At 39.5% G+C, this 25,953-nt stretch overlaps 1 protein-coding gene across 1 annotated transcript in view; it reads left to right on the forward strand.

Annotated features, from left to right (window-relative positions):
• The window catches only part of LOC126455522 (dehydrogenase/reductase SDR family member 11-like), a 65,388-nt gene that overhangs the window by 34,693 nt on the left and 4,742 nt on the right, over window positions 1–25,953 (forward strand). The window contains exons 3-4 of the mRNA XM_050091272.1: window positions 7,869–7,998; window positions 13,870–13,999. Of these exons, the coding sequence (XP_049947229.1) occupies window positions 7,869–7,998; window positions 13,870–13,999 (260 nt within the window). The remainder of the gene's footprint in view (window positions 1–7,868; window positions 7,999–13,869; window positions 14,000–25,953) is intronic.

Raw genomic sequence — 25,953 nt, forward strand, 5'->3', positions numbered from 1 at the left:
CAGTTTTCTCTAGTACCATGAAAGTTATTCCCTGATATCTTAACATACGTCCTGTCATCATGACCCTTCTTCTTGCCTGTGTTTCCCATGTGTTCCTTTTTCCCATTCTGTGGAGAACATCCTCATTCTTTACCTTATCATTCCACCTAATTTTCAACATCCTTCTAGAGCACCACTCACCAAACACTTTAATTTTCTACTTTTTTAGTTCCCTCACAGTCTGAATTCCTTTACTTCATCTACTTCTTGGTCAACAATTTTGAAATTTATCATTAACCTCATTTATGCTACTCCTGATTGCTTCAATCTTTCTCAGGTTTGCTCTCAATCTGTAGAGTGTGCTCATAGACTCTTCATTCCATTCAGTGTGCTCTGTAATTCTTCTTCACTTTCACTGAGGGTTACCAGCAGATCTTTGCACTGCTACTTTTTCATCACTCTTAAAATGTGATATCCTTTCACCATTCTTGAAACTTTAATTTCTGTTATTCCTTCTTCAGTTTGTAGATTGAACAGGAGGGATTAAAGATTGCATCCCTATGTTACACCCTTTCTAACTCGATCACTTTGTTTTGGCCCCCATTCTTATTGTTCCCTCTTGGTTCTTCTACATATTGTATATTACCTGTGTTTCCATATGGCATTCTCCTCTGGTTCTCAGAATTGCCAATGTCTTGCACCATTTTACACCGTTGAATGCTTTTTCTAGGTTGACAAATCTTATGGACATGTCTTGATTTTTCTTAAGCCTTGCTTTCATTATCAAGCACAATGTCAGGGCTGTCTTTCTGGTGCTTTTAGCTTTTTGAAAGCCAAACAATCATCACCTAACAACCCCTCAACTTTGTTCTCCATTCTCCTGTATATTATTCTTATCATAAATTTCCATGCATGAACAATTAAGCTGATTGTATGATAGTTCTTGCACTTATCTGTCGTCAGTATCTTCGGAATAGTGTGGATGATATTTTTCCAAAAGTCTGATGATATGGCTCCAGTCTCACACATTCTGCATGCCAACATGAACAGTCATTTGGTTGCCACATCTCCCATGATTTTAGAAATTATAAAGGAATATTATCTATACTTCCTGCCTTATTTGTTGCAAGTGTTCCAGATCTTCTTAAACTCTGGCCCTAATTCTGGATTCCCCATGCCTTTCATACCAACACACATTTTTTCATCTTTCACATCATCAGACAGTTCCTTCTTTCTCTAGAGACCTTCAGTGAACTCTTTCCACTCTCTGCTCTGCTTTTAACAGTCAAATTAATCTCACACTCTTAATGTTGATACATTTGTTTTTAATTTTCTCAAAAGTTTCTTTGATTTTTCCATATGCTGAATGAGCCCACCCAACATCCCTTTTCTTTTTTCAGTTTCTTCACATTTTTCCTACAGTCATTTCACCTTGACTTTACTGCACTTCCTATTTATTTCATTCCTAAGTGACTTAGACTGCTGTATTTCTGTCTTTCCTGGTAGTTAGTCCTATTTCTGTAACTGTCCTGTTTTGAGATGCCCACTCTCCTTCAACTGAACAGCTAACCGTGGTATCTTTTATCACAGTTCCTACAGCCTTACAGAACATCAAACATGTCTCAGTACTTGGGTATCTCACTTCTTTCCACATTGATTTGTCCTGACAATCCTCTTGATGTTCAGTCTACTCTTCACCATAACTAAGTTGTGATCTGAGTCTGTATCTGGGCCTTGGATTGCCTTGCGGTCCAAGGATTTGAGAATTTTTGCCTGTCTGTGATTTAATCCAAAACTCAAAAGGCACCTTAAGAATCAAGACAGTTCTCAGTTGTTGTGTCATGGACATACTGAACATTCAATTTCTGAAGGAGCCAGACCTACAGCCATAAAACATAATGCAAATATGAAACAAAATAGATTCCTAATTGAGAGACAATTGATTTTAATTGTTTCTTGGGCAAGCAAGAGCTTGCATTCAGGGGATACTTTGAATATGGAAGTTCCAACAACAAAGACAATTACCTTGAATTAGTGGAACTTTTGTCTCGACAGGAACAGTTTTTATGTGTTCATTTGCATTGCACTTCTGGCTTTAAAGGAATGTCAAGCACAATTCAGAAGAATTAACTGAATTGGCTACCAATGTTATTAATGATAACATTAAAAGAAGTTATAGTCATAAGAGTTTGTTAGCGTGCAGGTAGATGAAAGACTGGCTGTTCCTTGTAAGTCACAAATGAGTATTATTCTCAAGTTTTGTACACAGGACAGTCTGGTAGAAAGATTTATTGGTTTTCACAATGATTGTAGAGACAGAGCTGCTCAGGGTTTATCAGAAATTATACTCAATGCATGTGCTGTTTGGGGAGTTACTGACAAAATAGTGAGCAAAATATAAGATGGTGCTTCTCTTAAAATTAAGAGGAGAGAGCTTAGACTCTCCTTATGCTGATTTTGGCCTCATTTAGTTTTTATTTGTCTGTGAGGCTTTGGCTATGTTTAAATTTGCAGTGCAGCTTTCTTTGCTTTCATAACAGCTTTCTAACACAACTGTCAAACCATGGCCAGTCTTTGCCACACCTCACAACTTTGTTCATCAATACCTGGCTAAAGTATACCTTATTTTACAATGCTCTTCATCTTTTTCTGATGATACTGAATATTGTTACAAACATGCACACAAAATTCAAGCTTTCACAACAAATGGTTGCTTCATCAGGAAAGAGGGAAGGAGAGGAAAAGACGAAAGGATGTGGGTTTTAAGGAAGAGGGTAAGGAGTCATTCCAATCCCGGGAGTGGAAAGACTTACCTTAGGGGGAAAAAAGGACAGGTATACACTCGCACACAGACCCATATCCAACTGCACACACACAGACACAAGCAGACATTTGTAAAGGCAAAGAGTTTCAGCAGAGATGCCTCTGTACTTCTGCCTCGACTGACATCTCTGCCGAAACTCTTTGCCTTTACAAATGTCTGCTTCTGTCTGTGTATGTGCGGTTGGATATGGGTGTGTGTGCGAGTGTATACCTGTCCTTTTTTTCCCCCAAAGGTAAGTCTTTTTCTCCTGGGATTGGAATGACTCCTTACCCTCTCCCTTAAAACTCACATCCTTTCGTCTTTCCCTCTCCTTCCCTCTTTCCTGATGAAGCAACCGTTTGTTGCGAAAGCTTGAATTTTATGTGCATGTTTGTGTTTGTTTGTGTGTCTGTCGACCTGCCAGCACTTTCGTTTGAATATTGTTACAGCTAGACCTTTTTTTTTTTTTTTTTTTTTTTTGCTGGCTGCTCATGTAATCCGAAATCTGTTTCTTGTCACTCTTGCTAAGCAGAGTGATTTTCCTACCTTTTCTTGTATTCCTATATATGGTCAAATTCAGTGATGCTGTAATGGTCTTATGGTCACTGATACCCTGTTCTATGCTAACTGAGTTGCAAAGTTCATGTTGTTTGTCACCAGCGGATCTAAGATCTGTTCTCTGATTAACTACTCAAAGTAATTTTCAGATAAGGCCTACAGAACAATTTCACCTCATTTCCTGTGCCTACTACCTGCCATAATTGCTTGAGTCTCCTAATCTATATCTGCTAAGTCGAATTCCCATCTAATACTACAACATGAGTGAGAAATTTACATGAAAAATTCAAGTTTCCCCTCAAATGTTTTGCTACTACTGCTCTTGAGACGGGGATCTAGAAAAGCATTTGTAACACATCTATGAGCCACCTTTAATACTTGTTTTCACCCAAATTATTTCACATTCAGAATCTGTGCTAATCCCTCATTAGATATCATATTTTTTTGACTGTAAACACACCTACACCACCAGGGTCCATCCTATCTTTGTGATATACATTCCTGTCAGTGTTTAAAATTTAATTACTGTTAATCTCTGGTTTGAGCCAGCTTTCTGTCCATAGTACTATGTGGGCATTGTCACTTTTTGTAAGCGAGACTAGTCTGGGACCTTTCCAAAAATGTTCCTGCAGTTAAGTAATACTGTATTAGCATTTTCGTTTTCCAAATTGCTGTGATGAATGCTATCCTGTCTGAAATCAGAACTTATCCCACTGGGCCTGCAGAGGAATCACAGTCCTAAAAGATCCACTTGTTAGCCACTTCCTATGTGTAATGAATGTGTGACCTGTTAAGTGGGATTCTACAGTTCTCTGCCCAACAGTGGAGGTCTAGAATCCACATCCAAGATAATCGTAGAGTCATCTGAGCCTCTAGTTTAGGCCTTCCACTTGGCTCCAAATCAAAAGATCATGATCAGTTCTGGGGATTGTGATACAAAATGATAGTTCTGCTTCCACCCCACCTGTCATCACCAAATCAGCCAGCAGCCTGTAAGAATTGAGGATGGTCTCTGTACCCACGTGCCTGACATCATTCATACCTACACAAGCCACAGTTTGCAGCTGGGTGCACCCAGTGTGCTCAATCATTGCCAACAGAGTCTTCTCCACAACTTCGACCAACTTGGATGAAATTAACCTCCCCCCTCTTCTCCAGCAAGTAAACAGAATGAACACTGGCCTTCTTTACCAAACTGCCCACAATTTTTGTGACAATCTTCATCACACACCTGACAATGGAGATCCCAGTGACAGGCAGCCTACTCGCTGTGCTTGTCCGGACCTCTCAAGAAAATCGAACCATTCCAACAGGCAGTGCATCCCATCCTGGCTCAGATGTACTTTCAGCAGTAGGCAATATCTCAAACCTGTGTTTAAGATGCAAGGAGACAGTCATATGGCCAGTACCCACTGTTCACCAATTGTCGTCAGGTAAGTGTTGACTGGTCGGGATATGTGAAGGCATCAGAGATCCCAGGCTATGCTATAGGTGATGGAGGTGTCAAAGGATTTGTCTCAGGTGCCCCAATTCCACTGTAGCCCAGGGTAGCAGCCGGAAGCCTGTTAACCGTGGCCAACATAGCATTCAGTTGTTTACAGACCATGGCCACTTCCCTTTTGAGTCTGTACACAACAGGTGTAGTCCTACCCATCTTTAACTAATTTTTGTCTGTACCACAAGTAATGTAACACTAGCCCAAGAAATCACTGACTACAATCTAAGTTAGCTACTACACTACTTTTATTTTTAACCACACTCCAAAGTCAGCTCACACAAAGATAATGCACTGAAGTCTATGCAGATAGCATATAGTAAGTTAGTAAATACTAGTCTATGTAACAAAATACACTCAAACAATTCACTTCTCTACAGAAGTTTGTGAAAAACAGAAGCTAAAGTAAATTCTTCTAATAATTTCTGGGTATGCAGCCAGATCCCGTCGACATTCTGCCAGAATGTCGACATTCTGGCAGAATGTCGACGGGATCCGGCTGCATACCCGGAAATTATTAGAAGAAGAAATACGCCGGGAAAATTTCAGAAGTCACATAAAGTAAATTCGTTTGTATAAAACGGAAAACTCTACTACTGCGCCAGTCACATCTGTTGGGCTCCTCAACTGCCACTACACAACTTTTCTTCTAATATTGTGTTTGTGAATTTCACATTTCTTTTTAAATTCACTAAAATTATTAATGACAAATATCATTAGGAACTTAACATATTGGCATGTGATATGGTAGTAAGAATTCCAAGGTCCCTGAAGAGGGTTCCACAAGATGTTAGCACAATATTCTTATCACAAGATTCTGTAAAAATAAATGCTTTTGTGGCATTACCTACATTCAAACAGAATAAAATAGTACCAAGTAAAATCACATTAGCCACTTTGTCTACAATTCATCTCAGTAAGAGAGAACTGTAAATGCAAAGCAGGAAGAACTACGTTCTTTGGTTGTCTTATCTACATGCTGGTGCCAACATAGACTTTTATTCTTTTGGATGCTTAGGAATTTCATTATCAGAGTTTTTTGTAGTGTATGCCTATTTATATCTACTCATGGCAGATTTAAATCATTTTTTTGTGTCAGAAATTGCTTTGGATAAGCTTTTTGTAAAATTAAGAGATGCCTTTTTCATCTTATTCTGCAGGATATATTTTGTTCTTCTTTGTAATGATAGCAAACTAAGTGAAAAATTATAATGTGCTCCTAACACAGGTAATACAGTCCCATTACTAATGCATAAAAACTGTGGAAGTAGAAAGACCTGGTGTTCTGTTCAACAGAAAAATTGAGGACCATTTTTGCAACACTTGCTTTATGCAAGAAATAAATGTTTTATGGGAGACACATTTATTTAATTAAGAAGCAAGTTGAGAAGAATTTTTTTTTACAATTAGCAAATTTTGTGTAGTTTCGAATATGTTTTAAGATAGTCTTTGAAAATATACAAAATTTTTATAGCTTATCAGTGGCTGGGTGTAGAAAAACAGTTTTCTTTTTCAAAACTCACTTTATGATCAAACTAGATCAGTGATGTATGAATATTAAATGCCTGTTTTTTACATTAAAGTTTTTAAATAATATTTCTTTTTTCTCTTCTGCACCACTTCAGTGGACCCTTCATCCTAAAATTCGTTATGATCTTCATACTCTTCACCACCTGCAGAGAGTGTATCACTGTAGAAACTGCTGCATCCTTAGAAATGGTAAAGAAATGCATGAGGTTCATTATATCCTTTTCTGCACTCAAGTATTTATCTTGGGAATAATCACAGCACGTTTCATGGTTTTGAATGAATGAAAGTTCTTCTTGAAACATCACAGCATACTTCTGCTCCAGATAAATATGTAATTTTAACAGCACATTTAATCTTAACATTCTCTGTAAGTTATTGATTGTACATCCATCATTTTAAAAGGCAAGGTAGACTTCAATAATTCCTTAGAGATTCAATTAGAAGTTGTAGGAAAATCAGTCTTTTCTCCACACCAGTGACTTTCCAAGCTTCACAATGTGATTTGATCTCTTCTTTTTTCCAATAGTCAATCCAAACTGTACCAAATGTATGATCCAATAGCATGAAACTATATCTGCGAATAGAAAAGTAGTGAGTAAATTTGGAGAAGACTATAGTGTGTTCCATAAAATGTGGCAGCATAAAGAGCATTACAGAATTCTTGTTCTGGTTGGTGCACAAGTCTGAAAACAGCTCAGGTTTCAGCTCTCTCTTACCAATACCTCTAATCCCCTGTTCCAAATAATCTAGGAGAAAATTTTGTAGCAGAGATGCGATTTCATTTGCACCTCTTACAGCTTCTGTTTCACACCAAATATACTGAGAAATGTTATGAGTACCTTGTTTTGGTTCATGTATCAACTCAGTAAGGTTATAGAACCATACCTGTCATGTGTAAAAGACTTCTCCAACAGAGATCTGTGGCAGAGATCAATTTGTTGTATGTCAAAGAAACCTTCAGTGTCTTCAGAGTATATATTCAGGAATACCTGTAATGGATTTGGCAAACTAAGTAGCATAAAGTGAGTTTTGGAAGTACCATTACATACGCATGAGGTGAGACTTGCAAAAACCTGGTTGGCTGATCTGCAAGAAACTTCAGTGTCAAACTTTAATACATGACTTCTTATGTTGAACCTGTAATGTATGATTATACCTCTTGATTGGTTGATTTGGTGTGTAATGGGACCAAACTAAAGGGTCATCAGTCCCTTGCAAAAACAGGTGGTATTTTGTGTTCTGTAAGTGTGGAATAAAACATGTTTTGCTAAAATCTGCTGCATAGGCTTGTAGAGAAAGTTGAACAGTATTTGTTAAGAAAAAAAATTGAAAAATGTGTAAAGCGAGTTTTGTAAAAATGGTCCTAAATTCTTCTTCATTAAAATATTCAAGTAAAATTATTTTAGAATGCAGTTCTTTCGTAGTAAACATTAAATTAATTTCTATTTATTCCTGAAAGTGCTGGTTGGCATGTTCTTTTTGTAGAATAATATTTATTTTCAGCTGCACCAACAGAAGAGTGGAGAAAAACTTTTGAAATTAATGTCCTCGGACTAAGCATTTGTACAAGGGAGGCTGTACAAGGAATGTTGCAGAGGGGCGTTAATGATGGTTTCATTATAAACATAAGTAGGTAAGCAATTTAGGTTACTGAGTACAATCATCAGCTTTGAAGTGCAAATATCACAAAACCCTCTTTATTAATTATTTTAACCTTGCCAATAACTAGCACAAGTGTAGACCTCTGTTATAAAGTAGATTCTTTTCATTCATCAATAAAACATCATAGTATGTAGATATTACCAAAGAGAACAACCTTTAAGAAAGTGAATAGGTCAAAATATTCAAAGACAGAGATCTATCAGAAACAATTTAAGTACTGTATTCTAACAGGTATATATTGTTGAAGAGAAATTTCTGAAGTATGTCTGTGCTTATAAAGCTTATAAATGAACTTCCATAAATATTTGTAAATATACACTGTTCTAAACATACAATAAAATAATCAGAGCACATATCAAGTTAGTTACATTCAAATAATTTTCTGAGATGAAGTCAACTATACAAAACATCCTTATAACACGCTGCATAATTAATTATCACTATCCTTCAAATCATTGTAATACATTTTGCACAAGTGGTGTACCACAGCATGTTTATGCTCTGACAACAGCTGCTGAAGAAACAAATCTTTATTTGCTATATGTATTTTATCAGCAGTCTCAGAGGCACATAAATATGCTTTCACCTGTGGCAGATTTGTTATGCCACACCACACTCATGATCGTGTCTTCTTATTCTTAAGTTAAAACGATGTTGTAATTGACATTTTAGAGAGTGGAGTGGTAGGGGCCAACCACCAGTCAGTCATAGTTCTTTCTTTAGAGGCATAAGCTCACTGTGTTTCCAGATTTATAGGTAAATTCAGACTTGGCCAAGCTTGTCTGAATGTACATGAGAACACTGCCTCCCACAACTGTAATCTGTGAATCACAGAGTTATTTCATTTTAGCTACAGCCTGTAAGTCTTGAATCCATTCCAAAACCTAATTATATGTAGTACATCAGTACCACATATTCCCTCACAGCACTGACAAAACATAAAGAGTCAGGCATTTGGCACCTGTTTAAAATGTAGATATAATCTTTGACATGACATAAATATTTTATCTAAAATTTTGTATTGGTATGATCACTACCAAGCTGTCAATCAGGATGAAAGCCAGTATAGAAACTGTCTCCATCAGCAAACAAATCTTTGTACCCTGCTCCTGAGAATGCTATGGAATGTAACTTTTGGAACCTTGTAACTAGTTTTATCAGTTGTGTTGGTTGGAGATGCTCTGCAGACACAAGAGCTTCCACATATCAGGGTATTACTTGTGGCTCAGTAGCTGATTTTTGATGACGTTACTAAAATATTTCCATATAAATTTGGTTAATATATTTGTAAAATGTAAAACTGAAGTACATTCCCTCCCTTCCAGTTCATTCTCCCATTAATGTGTACCCCTCCTACGCAGGCATGAAACATTGAAGGATCATCTCACCAGAGGAGGAAACCATGCAATGTTGTCTTGAAAGGTGAAATAACTGGACTTCAGTCACCATTCTCAGTCACTGGAAGGAACTGTGTGTCCTGGTTGGACAGTCAGTTTCAATGAACATAGTTTGTTTTCCATTAATTCGTGCAACATGTACTCTGTGACAAGCAATTCACTGTTGTGGCACAAGGGGTCACAAAAGCATATTCAAAGCTTAAAATTTTAGAGGTTTGTCATCAGTTGAGCGTTACATGTTCATTCATTATGTTTCACAAAACCCATCAAGAAGGGGGATGTCCAGGGATGTGCAACAAGTCAATGTATACTTAACAAAAGCCAAGGAAATAATAAAACCTTAAGATATATTACATATTAACAGGAAACTTCCACTACACCACTTAAAACTAGTCACACTCATGCAGGCTGAACTTAATCACACAAATTAGAGAGAAGGATGCTAATCTGAAGAAAGACTGCTACCTCAACAGCCAAAAGATCCCAGCTCATGTTCTCTGAATTCCTTAAACATGAACGCAGCCACAAATGACCTAGTTTCCTGAGATGCTCAGCATTTGACTAGGGCTCTCAAAGTAATGACTATATTTTGTACTGTATGTTTTCAGTATTGTTGGAACACATACCATTTACAAGATATTCAAAATCTGTACTTTTGGTACTGAAAGTTATTAACTTATTACACTGTGCAAAAGACTTGTTGCATCACTTTTTCGAAATGCAGTCATTATCTTCAGCTGTTATGCAGTAGCCTGAAATTTGTGCATCGTATCCTTGGGCTCAGTGGTGCTTCAAACAGCAAGATGTCAACACTTGCGAAAAAAGGGCATAGCTCAAAAGTTCATGTGAGGTGTTAAGTGAGTTAATGATGTCACACTATAATTCTGCCAAATGCCACCACAATGTGTCACATGATGGGAAGGTCATTATATCCACCCTTACACTGCGGGGCTGCAACCACATTGAATGTGATCTGAATCCTTTGAGGTGTAGTATGCCCACAATTTTTGCTCTGGTATACAGGGTGGAATCACTGTGGACTTTACAATACCATACATTAAACTTTGAATGTGATCTGAAGCAGCAAAGATGAGTATGCTTTTGAAGCTTCCTGTTTCAGACCTTCCTGTGACATAATCACTGCAGGAATAAAACAGAAAAAGGTCACTCTAAGACCCCTCAATTCATTAGCACCCTCAGAACAACCCATACACTTTTGTCAAGCATTTTAAATAACATCCTTGCACGCAGACAACTGTTGATCGATTCCTATGCACCTGCAAACAGACAATCTCTTTCACACCACTCAGATTCTGTATATCTGCAAGGAGGCACTAGAGCAACAGCATAGTACCACTTGAAGGAAGAGTTTCAAGGGATTCCCTGCCTGCAGGTGCCTAACAATTGGTCACAGGTTGTCTCTGTATAGACAAATTTGTAAAGTTCTCAACAAAGGAGCATACAAGGCACTGAGGACATTGCCAAACCGGAAAGTCTTAGAGAGACTCTTTGCACATGTCAGTGTCACATCCCACTGTGATCATGCCACAGGAGAGTGCAAAACAGGACGGCTGAAAAAGTGTAAGCACTCTTTGCTGCTTTGGATCATATTCAGATTTTGTCAAGTGGTTCTGAACAGTCCCTAGTGGTTCCACACTGTATACCAGAGCAAAAATTGCAGTTGCAATACACATTAAAGGGGCAGATCATATTCAGTGGTGTTGCAGCCTCACAATGTGCTTGAAGAAGGGTTGAATCATTCAGGGGTATCAACAGCACCAAAGGATTTCAAGAAAAGTGTTCTGTGCACATGGTACTGTAAGCTGTCATTTTTTATCACAAAATATGTTTAAAAGAATAATCCAAGGAAGGAAGAGGAGGAGGAGATTAGTGTTTAACACCCTGTTGACAATGAGGTCATTAGAGATGGAGCACAAGCTCAGATTAGGGAAAGATGGGGAAGGTAACCAGCCCTGTCCTGTCAAAGGAACCATCCTGGCATTTGCCTGAAGAAATTAAGGGAAATAATGGAAAACCTAACTCTGGATGCTGCAAGTGGGTTTGAACCATCATCCTCCCGAATGCAAGTCCTGTGTGCTAAGCACTGTGCTACCTTGCTTGGTTCCAAGGAAGGGGTGGTTTCATTGACACCCTTTATGCTCCCTCCTGGGGCCTATTTGTGTTGATTCTGGGCAGCAGTGTTTCTGAAATGTTTTCCTCAGTCACCCATTAAAAAACCACCTTTTCAGTGCTGGGCATCACAGTTATGACCTCCATCACAGAGGTGCCAAGAGAAGGGGTGGGTGTGGGTAAGGGGAGGGGTGTGATGATGTTCCCATCATGTGACATATCCATGGTGACATTGGGAAGAATTGTGGTGGAATCTGATGCCAATGTAATGTGATCAACAACCCTTACACCTCATGTGAACTTTTGAGCTCTAGCTTTCTTTCCACATGTCCCAACACCTTGCTGAGCCCGAGGGTAAAAGCACAGAGCACCATGCTTTTGCACAATATAGAGAGAGGTTTTAGGCACCTTTGAGACAAATTTCACGCTTCCGCATTGCCATGGAAGAAAATGATGGGGTTTCAGAAAAGTGACCATTGCGTTTATTGTGGAATTTCCTTTATTATTTATTGTAACCTTTCTGCGCCTTCCATTATTGTTTATTGTTTCCATTTGAGATTTATATTACAGCTGACTGTTTTCTTCTTGAAATTTTTATTGCAGTTTATTGGTTTTATCTGGGTATTTCCAACATGACTTATACACTCCTGGAAATGGAAAAAAGAACACATTGACACCGGTGTGTCAGACCCACCATACTTGCTCCGGACACTGCGAGAGGGCTGTACAAGCAATGATCACACGCACGGCACAGCGGACACACCAGGAACCGCGGTGTTGGCCGTCGAATGGCGCTAGCTTCGCAGCATTTGTGCACCGCCGCCGTCAGTGTCAGCCAGTTTGCCGTGGCATATGGAGCTCCATCGCAGTCTTTAACACTGGTAGCATGCCGCGACAATGTGGACGTGAACCGTATGTGCAGTTGACGGACTTTGAGCGAGGGCGTATAGTGGGCATGCGGGAGGCCGGGTGGACGTACCGCCGAATTGCTCAACACGTGGGGCGAGAGGTCTCCACAGTACATCGATGTTGTCGCCAGTGGTCAGCGGAAGGTGCACGTGCCCGTCGACCTGGGACCGGACCGCAGCGACGCACGGATGCACGCCAAGACCGTAGGATCCTACGTAGTGCCGTAGGGGACCGCACCGCCACTTCCCAGCAAATTAGGGACACTGTTGCTCCTGGGGTATCGGCGAGGACCATTCGCAACCGTCTCCATGAAGCTGGGCTACGGTCCCGCACACCGTTAGGCCGTCTTCCGCTCACGCCCCAACATCGTGCAGCCCGCCTCCAGTGGTGTCGCGACAGGCGTGAATGGAGGGACGAATGGAGACGTGTCGTCTTCAGCGATGAGAGTCGCTTCTGCCTTGGTGCCAATGATGGTCGTATGCGTGTTTGGCGCCGTGCAGGTGAGCGCCACAATCAGGACTGCATACGACCGAGGCACACAGGGCCAACACCCGGCATCATGGTGTGGGGAGCGATCTCCTACACTGGCCGTACACCACTGGTGATCGTCGAGGGGACACTGAATAGTGCACGGTACATCCAAACCGTCATCGAACCCATCGTTCTACCATTCCTAGACCGGCAAGGGAACTTGCTGTTCCAACAGGACAATGCACGTCCGCATGTATCCCGTACCACCCAACGTGCTCTAGAAGGTGTAAGTCAACTACCCTGGCCAGCAAGATCTCCGGATCTGTTCCCCATTGAGCATGTTTGGGACTGGATGAAGCGTCGTCTCACGCGGTCTGCACGTCCAGCACGAACGCTGGTCCAACTGAGGCGCCAGGTGGAAATGGCATGGCAAGCCGTTCCACAGGACTACATCCAGCATCTCTACGATCGTCTCCATGGGAGAATAGCAGCCTGCATTGCTGCGAAAGGTGGATATACACTGTACTAGTGCCGACATTGTGCATGCTCTGTTGCCTGTGTCTATGTGCCTGTGGTTCTGTCAGTGTGATCATGTGATGTATCTGACCCCAGGAATGTGTCAATAAAGTTTCCCCTTCCTGGGACAATGAATTCACGGTGTTCTTATTTCAATTTCCAGGAGTGTAATTTCTATTTTAAAGTTTTTAATTTTGCTTACTTTTTCCATGTAGGAATATCCAATATTGTTTATTGTTTCCATCATGTAATTTCTATTAATGTTTGTTGTATCCAATGTGGAATTTTCATAATTGTTTCTTGTTTCTGTCCTGAAATGTTCAGTGTTGTAAGTGTCTTAATCTAGTTTCTATAACCCACTGTAATTTTCATGCACTTAATATTTAACCTGTAGTACCAAGATTTGTGTAACTTTTTAGCACTGGTGGTCTTCGTTCACCATCTACTCCAAGCCTTTGCATGTATAGTGCAAGTAAACATGCTGTTCAGGTGCTCACTGAAGGCCTCAGAAAAGACTTGGCTGACAAAAAATCTGGAATCAGAGTCACGGTATGATATCAGCTTTAGAGGTTCAAACGTTCTTTACTTATGAGTTGAATTCTTTTCAGAGCAAAGTAGGGGAAAGAATACCAAGGGTTATAGCTCCACATAGTAATGTCACATCATGAAGTAAGTAGTGAAGCCTTTTTGGTTTGGTTTTGCAGCTTTATTGATATTTGGAATATACTGAGGCAGTATAATATATGAAATTCTGAGAGATTGCTATATTTCAATGGGGCACCTGTGCTTAAGTGGGTGGTGTTATTAATTGTTAATAAAAGTACAACTACTGATACCACCATCTGGGGATTCTGACCAAATGTTACGTCAAAATATTGCAAAGCTTGAGAAACATCATTAAATGCAATACCTGAAAATCCTCAGCAACATTTATTACATTGGGAGTCCATAAACAGTACAAATGTCTTTGATACAACCCTTGTGTAGAATTTGAAAGCACATATTTGTGTATAATGGAAAATTAAAGACTTTAAGACAAAGTGTCATAGCACAGGAGACAACACTATGATTAATGAATGTGGTTAGTGAAATGGCAATGCAGTTTTAAACTTTTGGAACTAGACATTCATCCTTTTGGTATAAAATGTAAATACAGAAAATAATCCAGAAAATGATAAAAGATAAATATTTAAATTAATTATATATACAATATTACTTATTATCAAGCTAGACAGTTACTTAGTTCCTCCAATGCAAGGTAGCATATTGAGCAACAACTTTCCTTCTGCAAACCTGATCAGCTGCTTTTGCAAAAGTTTATTTCCAGGTGTTGTGAGGTCTTTCTGTACACCTGTATCCATCTGTTGGTTTCCAAAACAGTGCTGTTTTGGGGATTCTTTCTTCTTCCATGCATATAACATGCCTCTTAAGCTCCAGTCTTCTTTCAGCAATGCTTTTATGCAGGCTGCATAGAGCACTTATTTTCAGAACTTCATGAGAAATGTAGTCATGACAGTTGACATCCAAAATTTATCTCAAGCATATTTGGTGAAAAACGTGTTTATTTACTGATTTTGTGGCATTTTCCAGGTCTTATATGCATAAATGGTTATCAGTAGGATGATAGAGGTGTACAGCCAAAATGTTGTGCACATACTTGTAGAGTCTTACTGCCATGTAAATCACATTTGTTGGAGGACTGCTGAAGCTTTTCCAATTCTACTGGTGATGTCTGCATCATCTACACCCCTGTTATTACAGATCAGGCTGCTGAGATAAGGAATTTGGCCAGTATCTTTTAATACTGTGTTTTGCACTATAATGTGTGTGTGCGTGTGTGTGTGTGTGTGTGTGTGTGTGTGTGTGTGTGTCATCCAAAAGATAACAAAGCCCTCAGTCTTATTTATGTATCTACCAAAGACCCAGTGCCTCAACTATTAAGTGGGTTTTTGTTTTTGCTCCATAAATTATAAATGTTACAGCACACTCCAGATTATCCAGCTTAAGGTGGACCCAAGACATCCTAGATAAAAAAAAAAAAAAAAAAAAAAAAAAAAAAAAAAAAAAAAAAAAAAAAAAAAAAAAACATACATGTGTTTACTGGAAGCTGCTATTTACTGCTTTTCCAAAACAAGCTACAAGTCACATTTGAAAGCCCACTGTGTTACTGACAGGTTACTTGCCAGAAACAAACAACTTAATTAGAAAATTACACTTAATGCACAATTTATTTCATATCTCTTGCTTTTGATCCACATTTGGGAAAATTGTAGTTTTCTTTCTTTTTGTTTTTATTTCACCTTTTCTCTGACGAGACAGTTCTCATTCATCAGTGAGTCAAAGTATCAGTATTGTCAAATTAATTTTGTCCTGCATGTACTCATAACAGATCAATGAATTTCAGTACCTCAGGGTTCATTATAATGAATTTTTCAACTGTCTTGTATTTGCTCTCACACTTTTTTCACAATGTCTACATCACTTAGCTGCTCAAATCACAGGTCATAGGCACCACTATTTAGACATGCATGAATTTTTTGTTATCAGCATCATAACGGGAAGTTCATATTCTAAATTAAAATATTAGTTCTAATTGAAAATTGTTACTACAGGCTTCATTTTTTGCTACTGCGATGTTGGACAAGCCTTTGTGTACTTGTTTGAGAGGTTTGTGTAAATTGTCACAGGATAGATATACAGAATGTAACAGAATGTGTCATTGCGATAATTTTTCTTATTCTGGGGTCAAATATGGTTTCTTCCATAGAGTGGGTTTTATATAAGCAAGTAAATATGAAAACCAATGATGGCAATTAAACAGCAGCTGTAGAGTGTACCTAAGGAATCAGCAGCTTTTTGTAAAATGGCAGCTTTATTTGTACTTCACTTGATTGTATTTAGATATCATAAGCATGAATAACATTAGGCAATATAGTGACAGTTTCTTGTAAATACAGCATACAAATTAAACTACTAGGGTTTTCTTGTCTTTTGTAAATTTATGCCTTTCTTCTGCTTTCTTTGTTTGGGTCATCTAATGACCATGCACCAATTTCAATGCTTCCTTCTTTGTTGTTCTTCTTCCTTTTTCCTTCAGTATTCTTTCATCTTTTCTACTATGTATCCTTTTTCTCTCTTCGGTTCATTCTGACCCCGTCTTCTTCTCCCTCCTGCCTTGTAATCCTTTCATTTTTAACATTTTCCTCTTGAAAATCTCTCTTTCTGTTACATGTTTTTAACTTATGTTGTTTCTTTCCAAATCTTTCCTAACTTCTTGAATCCAGAATATTGTTGACTTATTGTCCCAGAGATATTTAAAAATCTGTTTGGTTAACCTGTTGCTGTATATTCTGTATAAGTGTCCAAAAAATAGCAGTCACTTCTTTCTTAGTATTTCATTTATGTTTCCTATGTTGTGATAACTACTTCTTCATTGCTTCTTAATTTCCATACCTCTGTATTTTTTGGTGGCCCAAGTACTTTTTGAATGATTTTTTTTTTCTAGGACTTCAAGTTTGTTTAATTTGTGGTTCAGTACTGAACATTCACTTGCATAGAGTCATTCTGGTTTTACTACTGTGTTGTAGTGCTGTTTCTTAAAATTTTTAGACAGATACCTTTTGTTGTAGACATTCTCAGTTATTCCATAAGCTCTCTCCATTTTATGTACTCTTTCTTCTACAGCAAATTCTTTGAAGCCATTTTCTTTGATAATTTCTCCCAAATATTTAAATTTATTTACTCTCTTTATCTGGCCAATATCTGTTGCTAGGGATTCGGGAGCATTTTTTATATTTGTCATAAATTTTGTTTTTCTACGTATATTCTTAAACCTGCTTTGTTGGCTATTTCTTTTAAGAGATTGATCTGTATTCCAGCATTTGTTAAGTTTTCAGAAAGAATGGCAAAATCATCTGCAAGTGCTAAACAGTGAATTTCAGTACCTTTGTTTTTAATTCCCAGTCTGATTGGTGATAGCTTCTGTTCTTTTAATTTTTGTTTCCATTCTCTTACTATTTTCTCTAGTACACAGTTAAAGAGGAGTGGAGACAGGCCATCACCTTGCCTTACACCTGGATTTATGTTGATTAGCTTCGATATTTTGCCCTGAAACTTTACTTTTGATTTGGTGTCTGTGAGCATTTCATGAATATGATTTGCTAATTTAGATTTGAGGCCAAATTCTCTGATCACTTAATCTATCAACTGAGTCAAATGCCTCTTGAAAATCTATAAAAGTTACAACTATATCTTTGGAGTTTGTAAGTCTGTGATGAATTATGGACTTCAGATTGAAGTCTATTTTGAGAAAGATCTTCCCTTTCTAAATCCACTCTGATATTCTCCCAATTGGCTATCAAGTGTCGCTTCTACCTTGCCTTTATTTCTTGCACATCTGGGAAAGTTCTTCTACTTGATCAGACCAATGGAACACATTGAACAAACGAACGGAAAATGTTAGAAAATTATATAACAATTAAAAATGACCTAACAATTGACTATAATTTTTCTATATGAATGATTTTTTTCTGGTAACTTCTTTCAGGTCTAATAGCATCTTCAGAGTGTGTCATATTTTTGTTATACAACTTTTACATTTTGGCTGCCATTTTGGGATGGAACAAGACTGGAAAATTATTTAAAGGAAAGTAAATCATGAAATTGTACATAGCTGCTGTATTCTTTTTTATCACTGTTAAGTTCAAACTATCATGGATAAAGATGTTATTTACAAGTTATTAACCATAAAGAAGCTCTACACTCTATTTGAGGATACTTTTTCAAAAAAAAACTTATGAAAAAGAGTGGAAAAATGAGTCTGGTTAGTAAATAAGATTATGCTACTGTACTCATTTCTCAGTATTATTTCCAATAGGACTTCTTATCTTTCATCAAATGTATCTTTTATCCAAATTTATTGTTGCTGTAATCAAAGAGATTATTGTTGTTGTTATTGTGTGGCACAATGAGTTAATTAATGTGTGCACCTAACAATTTGTAAACTCAAAGCAAATAAATTATTCAGTAAAGTACATATATTCTAAAAATAAAATAATTATTTTAAAGCAATAAAATTTCTATGAAAATAAAAATGAAGACCATTTAATACTACTTGCATCCTCAAAATTCACAGTGTTGGTCAGAGCTGGGACCAGTATTCACAGATTTTGCTCCATCTCATTACAGATGTGCTCAATGCGACTGAGACTAGGTAACCAGAGGGACCATACAAGCCTGTGGTCTGTTCTTCAAATTATTCTTAAGTAATCTGGGCAAGATGGGGTGGAGTCTTTTCTTACTGAAGGCACAGATCACCTGTCATGATATTGTAGCTAGCCTAACAAACAAATTAGACAATAAGGTTAATTGGATACTCCATCAGTACCTAGAGGAACATTGACATATTAAAAACTTTGATACAAACTATAGGAATTGATTTTCTACTTGCCATCACAGTTGGATTCCTCAAGGGCAAGTTTATGGGTAGGGAAAGAGGAAATACAATTAAACTGCACTGACATGTAAACAGTATTTATTGAATAAGAGATAGCTACTACATGGGATATAAAATGAATTAACATGCAGGCATGCTACTCATGATGTCATCAAGAGATTATACAAAGTGTAAGGAAAGACACATGTACAATGGTTGAACTACCATGTCTTGGCCTGAAACAAAATCACTAAAGAGCTGAAATAAAGGCACAGTCACAAGTTCACTCTTGCAGGGCAGAGAACAAAACTGGTGCAATGAATGAGACCTCCTACATGACTTGCGTTTAGACACTGAAAACACTATATACAATATTTCACTCACAATGTTTTTGGGGGGTCATCTCTACATGAATTTAATTTACACAGAGCAAAAGGACACACTGTTCAGCCATAAACACATTAGATAGTGAATTATTCTAGCTATAACTTTGTGTGAAAGGGTTAATACAATAATTATTTCATATGTTCATAGCCCACATACAGGTACATATTTGACTTGTCAAAAATATGTGAGGACTCTCAAACATACTTGCATGGGCCTGTAAGCTGTGCCATTTGGCAGGTCTTGGAACACTGATCTTCCGTTCCGGCTAATGTTAATGTGGCAGTAATCGAGAAGCGATTCCTGGAGTTGCACCTGAAATAACTTTCTGGAAAGAGTGGCTGCAGGTGCTTGCTTGCATTTAAGAGGGGTAGGCCCAGTGGCTCTCACTGATTATACAAGTAGCCTGCAATGCTCGCGCAATGTAGTTATGTAGCCTTCTGGCTGCTCATACACTTATCTGGTAGCACTATACAGCAAGCCTGTAAGTTCTGTTGTCATATGGTGAAACACTGTACATCATTCAGCAGTGGTGTCTGAACTCACTTGATCAGTGTCCACAAGAAAGAGTGCCAGCAGTGGGGAAAAAGCTTACAGCCACAACTAGCCCAAGAAAAACCTGCCCATGGCAAAAAGGCAGCCAGGGAGAGAGTCTATGATGCCACGGTGCTGGTTACATATTTGTCACGTACCCATGCATCTTCTGCTGAAGTGTTTGCTTCATCTGAAGGGAAAACGAGTGGCAGGTGTGAATGTTGGAGGGTGCATGCCACCACACATTCCTTTCCTCTCTCCCTGTGAAAAGGAAATGGTGGGGTGTAGGTTTAAGTAGAGTTCATGGCAGTGAACTGGGGCATATGATAACTACAGCACTGTCAGGTCAGGGGCAGTGGTGTAGGCTGGTGGCCCAGTACTGCAACAGAGGAGGTGGTGATGTCATATGTGGTGAGCTTGTATACCTCACACAGCAAGCTTGGTTAATGGCATGGGTGCAGTGCGGAGAAAGTGCAGGATGGTGTGGAGCGGTGCCACTCTACACTGCCAACTGTGGCAGGGGTTGATGTTGTCCTGTGGCCAGGGGTATGGGCAGGCCCATGGCAACACAGTCACGGAGTCATGTGGGGGTTGTGGGCTGGTAAGCTAGTACCTGCGCAGGTTGTGCATGGGCAGCAGTGCACTGGTGTGTGTGTGCTAAATGTCTATCGGTGCATACTTGTGCCATGGGTGAGGGCCCAAGTACTGTGAGTTGCTTGTGGCTGGTAGGCATCTGTGGGGAGCATGACATGCAAGTACAACTACTCTGCTGTACAATCAGACTGTGTTCACCATGGTGCTGTGGGGTCATTGGGCATAAGCACAGGTGGCCATAGACAAGGGCTGTGCCTTGACAAAACCACCTGGCAGAGCAAGTAGATGCCCAAATACAAAATTAGTGATGGATGTCCTCAATTTGCCCTTGTGGTCCACAAGCAAACCAAGGAGAACCAGTGACAGGGTGGCAGATCATGTGACAGTCTGGCAGGTGAGGACAGCTTTTGAAGTCATGTGAAACCACTCCACCAGTTCATCTGTGGCGTTGTAGTAGATTGAAGTTAAGTGAACTAAAGTGTCACAAGTCTCAGTGGTTTGAAAATACAGGACATAAAGTGTCGACTGCAGTCTGCAGTTAAGTGACAGGTGAAAACCGAAAAGCAAGACACATGTCTCAACGAAGACCTAGCAATGATATCTTATGAGATGCCCAGCACTGGCTCAGCCTCCAGCCAGTAAGCGAACCTGTCGACTATGGTGAGCATGTATCAGTAGCCATTAGACCATCGAAGTGGGCCCATGTTGTCAACATTTACATGCAAGAAATATTATTCCACTGGGGGAAAACCAGCCTAATCAGAGCATGCATATGATGCTAACTCTGGTGTACTGGCACAGTAACAGTCACAAGCCCAGTTACCGCAATCCTGCTGAATCTCAGGCCTGAAGAAGTGGTTCAGCATGAAAGCCACTGACAGACAGACACTGCAGTGTGACAGGTCATAGAGATAGTCATAGGCAAGTTTGCACAAGTCAGAAGGGGGGGGGGGGGGGGGGGGGAGTAAGGACGGTTATGATCTGGTCTGCTGAGCCATCTGACTGATCAAGGTTTGTAAGGAAGTCATATCGGAGGTTGGTGGTAGCAACTTCTTGTGGTTGGAAGACAAGGCCAATGTTCAGGTCACATTTTAACTTGTGCAACTCAGGGTCAGAAGATTTGGAGGAGGCCAGGATAGTTTAGGTGGGAGATAAGGAGACAGGAGGGGCTGAGGCAGTCAGCAGCAGTATTTTCAATGCCTACTATGTGCTGGATGTCTGTCATGAACTGCACCATGTACTCTTACTGGTGCAACAATCTGGGGGATGTCTGGGGACTTTCCTTCTGACAAAATCCTATCATAAGATGGTGGTGGTCAGTGAAGACTGTGAAGGGGCATCCTTCAACTTAGGGACAGAAGTATTTGACCACCTCATAAACTATGAGTAGCTTGCAGTCATATATGGCCCATTTTTGCTGTAGCTTGGACAACTTCACTGAAAAGATGGCCACCAACTGCCAGGTTTACCCATGTGTTGCTCGAGGATGGCGCCTAAGGTAGATTATCAGGCATCAGTGATGACTGCAGGTAGGGTGGGGGTGGGTCAGAAGGGTGATATCAAACAGGTCACACTTCATTCACACAAAACTGTCCATCATTGGACACTCCAAAGCACAGGCTTATTCTCTTTTGCTTGGTAGTGGCAGTGTGGGGCTCTTGTACACTTGCAGCATTTTGTACATGACAGTAGGAAAAATTTGCCATGCTGAGGAACCGATGGAGTTCCTTGAAGGCTGTGAAGCACAGAAAGTCAGCTATTGCCTAGCCCTTCTTGGCGAGTGGTGTGTTCCAGAAGTTCAATTTCTGGAGTACCAAAAACATACTCCTCCAGGTTAATTATAACTCCTGCCATCAGAAGCAGAAGAGTAATATATGGAGTGTCGACAGTGCTCTGTGAGACTGTAAGGGTAGCATAGCATTGCTGAGCACAATGGTGAACGTTATCTAGAAAGCACTGCCAGGTTTGAGCAGCATTGTGGAACCAAAACAGCATAAAAATTTCTCATAGAGGCTGAACGGTGTGATAATTGCTGTTTCATCTATCCTGCAGGGTGACCGGGATTTGCTTGAATGCTTCCGCACAATCAATCTTGCTGAAGAAGGTTGTGCTGGAGAGGTTGTCACTGTAGTTTCAAAGGTGGTGAATGGAGTGTAATAGCACCATGTCCTATCTTTTTTTGGGGCCATGAGTAGGCCAGAGGCCAATGGACATTCACAGGGGTGGAGCATACCAGTGATGGTCACTGCCTTGATCTGTGTGTACACAGCTCATCACTTGTCCAGTGGGAGGCAGTGAGAATGGTGGAAAACTGGAGGGCCCAGCATTGTTGCTATATAGTACACTGTGTCACGGTGCACCTCTTAGGGACGGCAGGAAGTGTGTGTGGCAAGAGGGAATTCTGTGAGAAGATTGGCAAAATGACCAGAGTAAGATAGCCATTTGATTGTGAAGTGAGTAGCTGCGTAGGATTCACAGGGGATGAGACAGTGGGATGTGCCATCCACAATGCGGCAGATCACTAGGTTGAGGAGCAGGACATAGTGGGAAATGAAATCGACACCAAGTATAAGGCCCATGCCATTGTCAGTGGTAAAAATTTCATAGGAAATTTTGACTGAGGGTTAGGTCAACAGATCAGGTGTGGGTACAGTAGGTGGTGATAACTAAGCCATTAGCTGCAGTGAGGAATAGAGAGAAAGTAGCGGTGCCTACTGCTGGTCACCACTAATGTTTGGAGCCCATGAGCACAGTGCTCAACAGTGTGTGGCTTTGCTACTGAAATGTTTGTGGTATCAGTAGAGCAGAGAAGAGCAGAGACCACAATGGTCACAAATGTCCTGGTAGACACCACTTCATTGGCGGGGGTGGGGAAGGTTTGGGGGGAGGGAAGGGTGTGCCTTTTGCAGGCATGTGCACTGGGGGCTATCAGGCAGACAACCATCATGAGTGTAGGCATCAAGAAAGCTGTACATACCAAGCTCACAATGCTTGTGGATGATGGTTGGCTGAATTGGCATGGCACGCAGGCGATCATGTTGAAGACTCTGTCTTTTAAAGTGGCTGCCTCATCAGTGTTTGTGAAATCATATGTGGCCAGGTTCCATGCAGATTGTCGTGGCCAGGTGCATGGACTAGTTTGGGAATAATAGTTGTTTGGGCATTGTGATGGGCTCTGTAAGGGCACAGAGGTGTTGGAAAAGCTGTGAAGGTTGTATGTCAGTGCATTCTTCAGACAAAAATGTTGTGTATATGCACTGCATCTTGGATTATGTTCATTGTGATATCAAATGGTCTTTTGGCATGACAGAACTGTTGGACTGCAGTAGATTTGCGCTCCATGCATTTGTTTGATGTGGGTGTGATCCCCAATGACTGACTGGCCCAAATGTCCCACATTTATGTTTTCATAATTATTTCGTGGCACCTGAAGGTGAAGCTTCAAGCTTTGAAACTGCTTGTGGCTTAAATTTAGAAAATTAGAAGCAACTGAAGTGGATTTTTATTCTACAAATACTTTCCTCAATTGGTGATGTACACCTGATCAAATATTTTGTGGAATGAAAGTACTGATTAGACAAAAGTGAACAGTCAGAATAACGTGTGATGTTCACTGAAAATCGTCACCTAACCAAGGAGTTATGTATTTTAACTGGTCCTTCACAATAGACATATTTGCTTCTGGAATTCTTCATAAATAATCCATCAAAACTTGGCAAGAATATTAATATCCTGTAATACAACAGTAAAATAAAAAATTACATGTATTACTCATTGCTGTAGTTGTCAGTGGCTCAGAAAAGAATAGCGTCACAGAACTCTTTGATCAGTTGCCCAATAATATTAATGTTTAATAATATCACTGTAGTTTCAAAGGTGGTGAATGGAGTGTAACAGCACCATGTCCTATCTTTTTTTGGGGCCATGAGTAGTAATATCCTGTAATATCCTGTAATACAACAGTAAAATAAAAAATAACATGTATTACTCATTGCTGTAGTTGTCAGTGGCTTAGAGAAGAATATAGTCACAGAACTCTTTGATCAGTTGCCCAATAATATTAATGTTTAATAATATTAAATCATATTGTAATATAAAACTAATTTCTAACAACAACATGGATAGGTTAGATTGCAACTCACCACATAGAGGAGATGTTGAGTCTCAAAGAGTCACAATGAAGAAAGGTAACAGAAATACTGTATTTCAGCTTTTGGACAAAATCCTTCTTCAGAAGTAGAAAAAACACACACATTCACACAACAACTGGCACACATATAGCCATTGTTACCAGGCACTAAGGCCAGACTGCAACTGCATCTAACATGATCAGAAATCTAGCTGGGTAGCTGGGCGAGTAAGAGGGATGAGGTGGAGAGGGAGAATGATAGCAGTGTAGACATGAGGGAACATGCTAGTGCTGCCTGAGGAAGCGTGCAGGAGTATGGTGGGGGCAGGATAGGGAGGTGAATCATTGGGTTGTTGTGCTGGGGGGGGGGAAGGGGGGGAGGAGGGAGATTGAGAGAGGAGAGAAGAGAAAAAGGCTATGTAGCTGTATAGGCTAGTGAATGCTGAGGCCAGGGGTGTCATGGGAAAACTAAACTCATTTATTTTGGACAACTCCTATTCTGCAGATGAATTTTTAATTAAAAATTTGTAACATGTGAGCTCAAAAAGAAAAATATGTGTTAAATATCTGTGTTTCACTAGTTACAACAGAAAAGTTTATTTCTATTAAATTTAAGGCAGTGTTTATTTAGTAAAGTCTAAACTATACAGTAAGTGAATACATTCACTATTTTCACTATTTACATTCCATCCAACAGTTTATAATATTGTATCAGTGTTAAAAATATATGATAGTTGATTGTGACCTTTGTCCTCAATACATTATTGTTCACAGCAGTTCAATCTGGTGACATTCATAATGTGGGCTAGTTTGATTTAAATCATTTATCATGTTCCATAGATTCCACCATAAAGGAGAACTTCAGGGCTGCAGATCAAGTTAACATGTACACTGACAAGAGACAATTAATTTGATATCAAAAAAGAGAATAAGAACTATCATCATTTTTAACAAAGGGGCCTGTTTATAATAAACATTGCAACTTAACATGCAGCTAACAGGAGCATTCAGTTCTCGAAGCCAGATAATTTGTAATTTTGTATGTTAGCAGTGGCAACTAAAATTTTATTTTGAATTAGTACAGATTCTAAATGTCTAACTTTTAGAAAATATAATGTAACTGAATAGAAAAAAAATCTATTCAACAAGTAATGGCAGGAGAAAATATATATGAAGGTTAGAGAAATGTTCAAGCTTTCTTAGCCAGTGGCTTCTTCTTCTGGCAGAAGAATTGAAGGGAAAGGATGGAGGATGAAAGAAAATGACTGGAAGGGTTTAGGAAATAGGTAGAGTTCAGAAAAGTTGCCCAGAACTCTGGTCAGGGGAGACTTACCAGATAGGATGAGAAGGAAAGGCTGATTGTTGGAGAATGCACTGGATAAGATTTGAAAACCTGAGATCTTAAAGGTGGGAGATAGGATAATAAGC

Source organism: Schistocerca serialis, chromosome 2 (genome assembly GCF_023864345.2).
Source record: "Schistocerca serialis cubense isolate TAMUIC-IGC-003099 chromosome 2, iqSchSeri2.2, whole genome shotgun sequence".
Lineage (NCBI taxonomy): Eukaryota > Metazoa > Arthropoda > Insecta > Orthoptera > Acrididae > Schistocerca > Schistocerca serialis.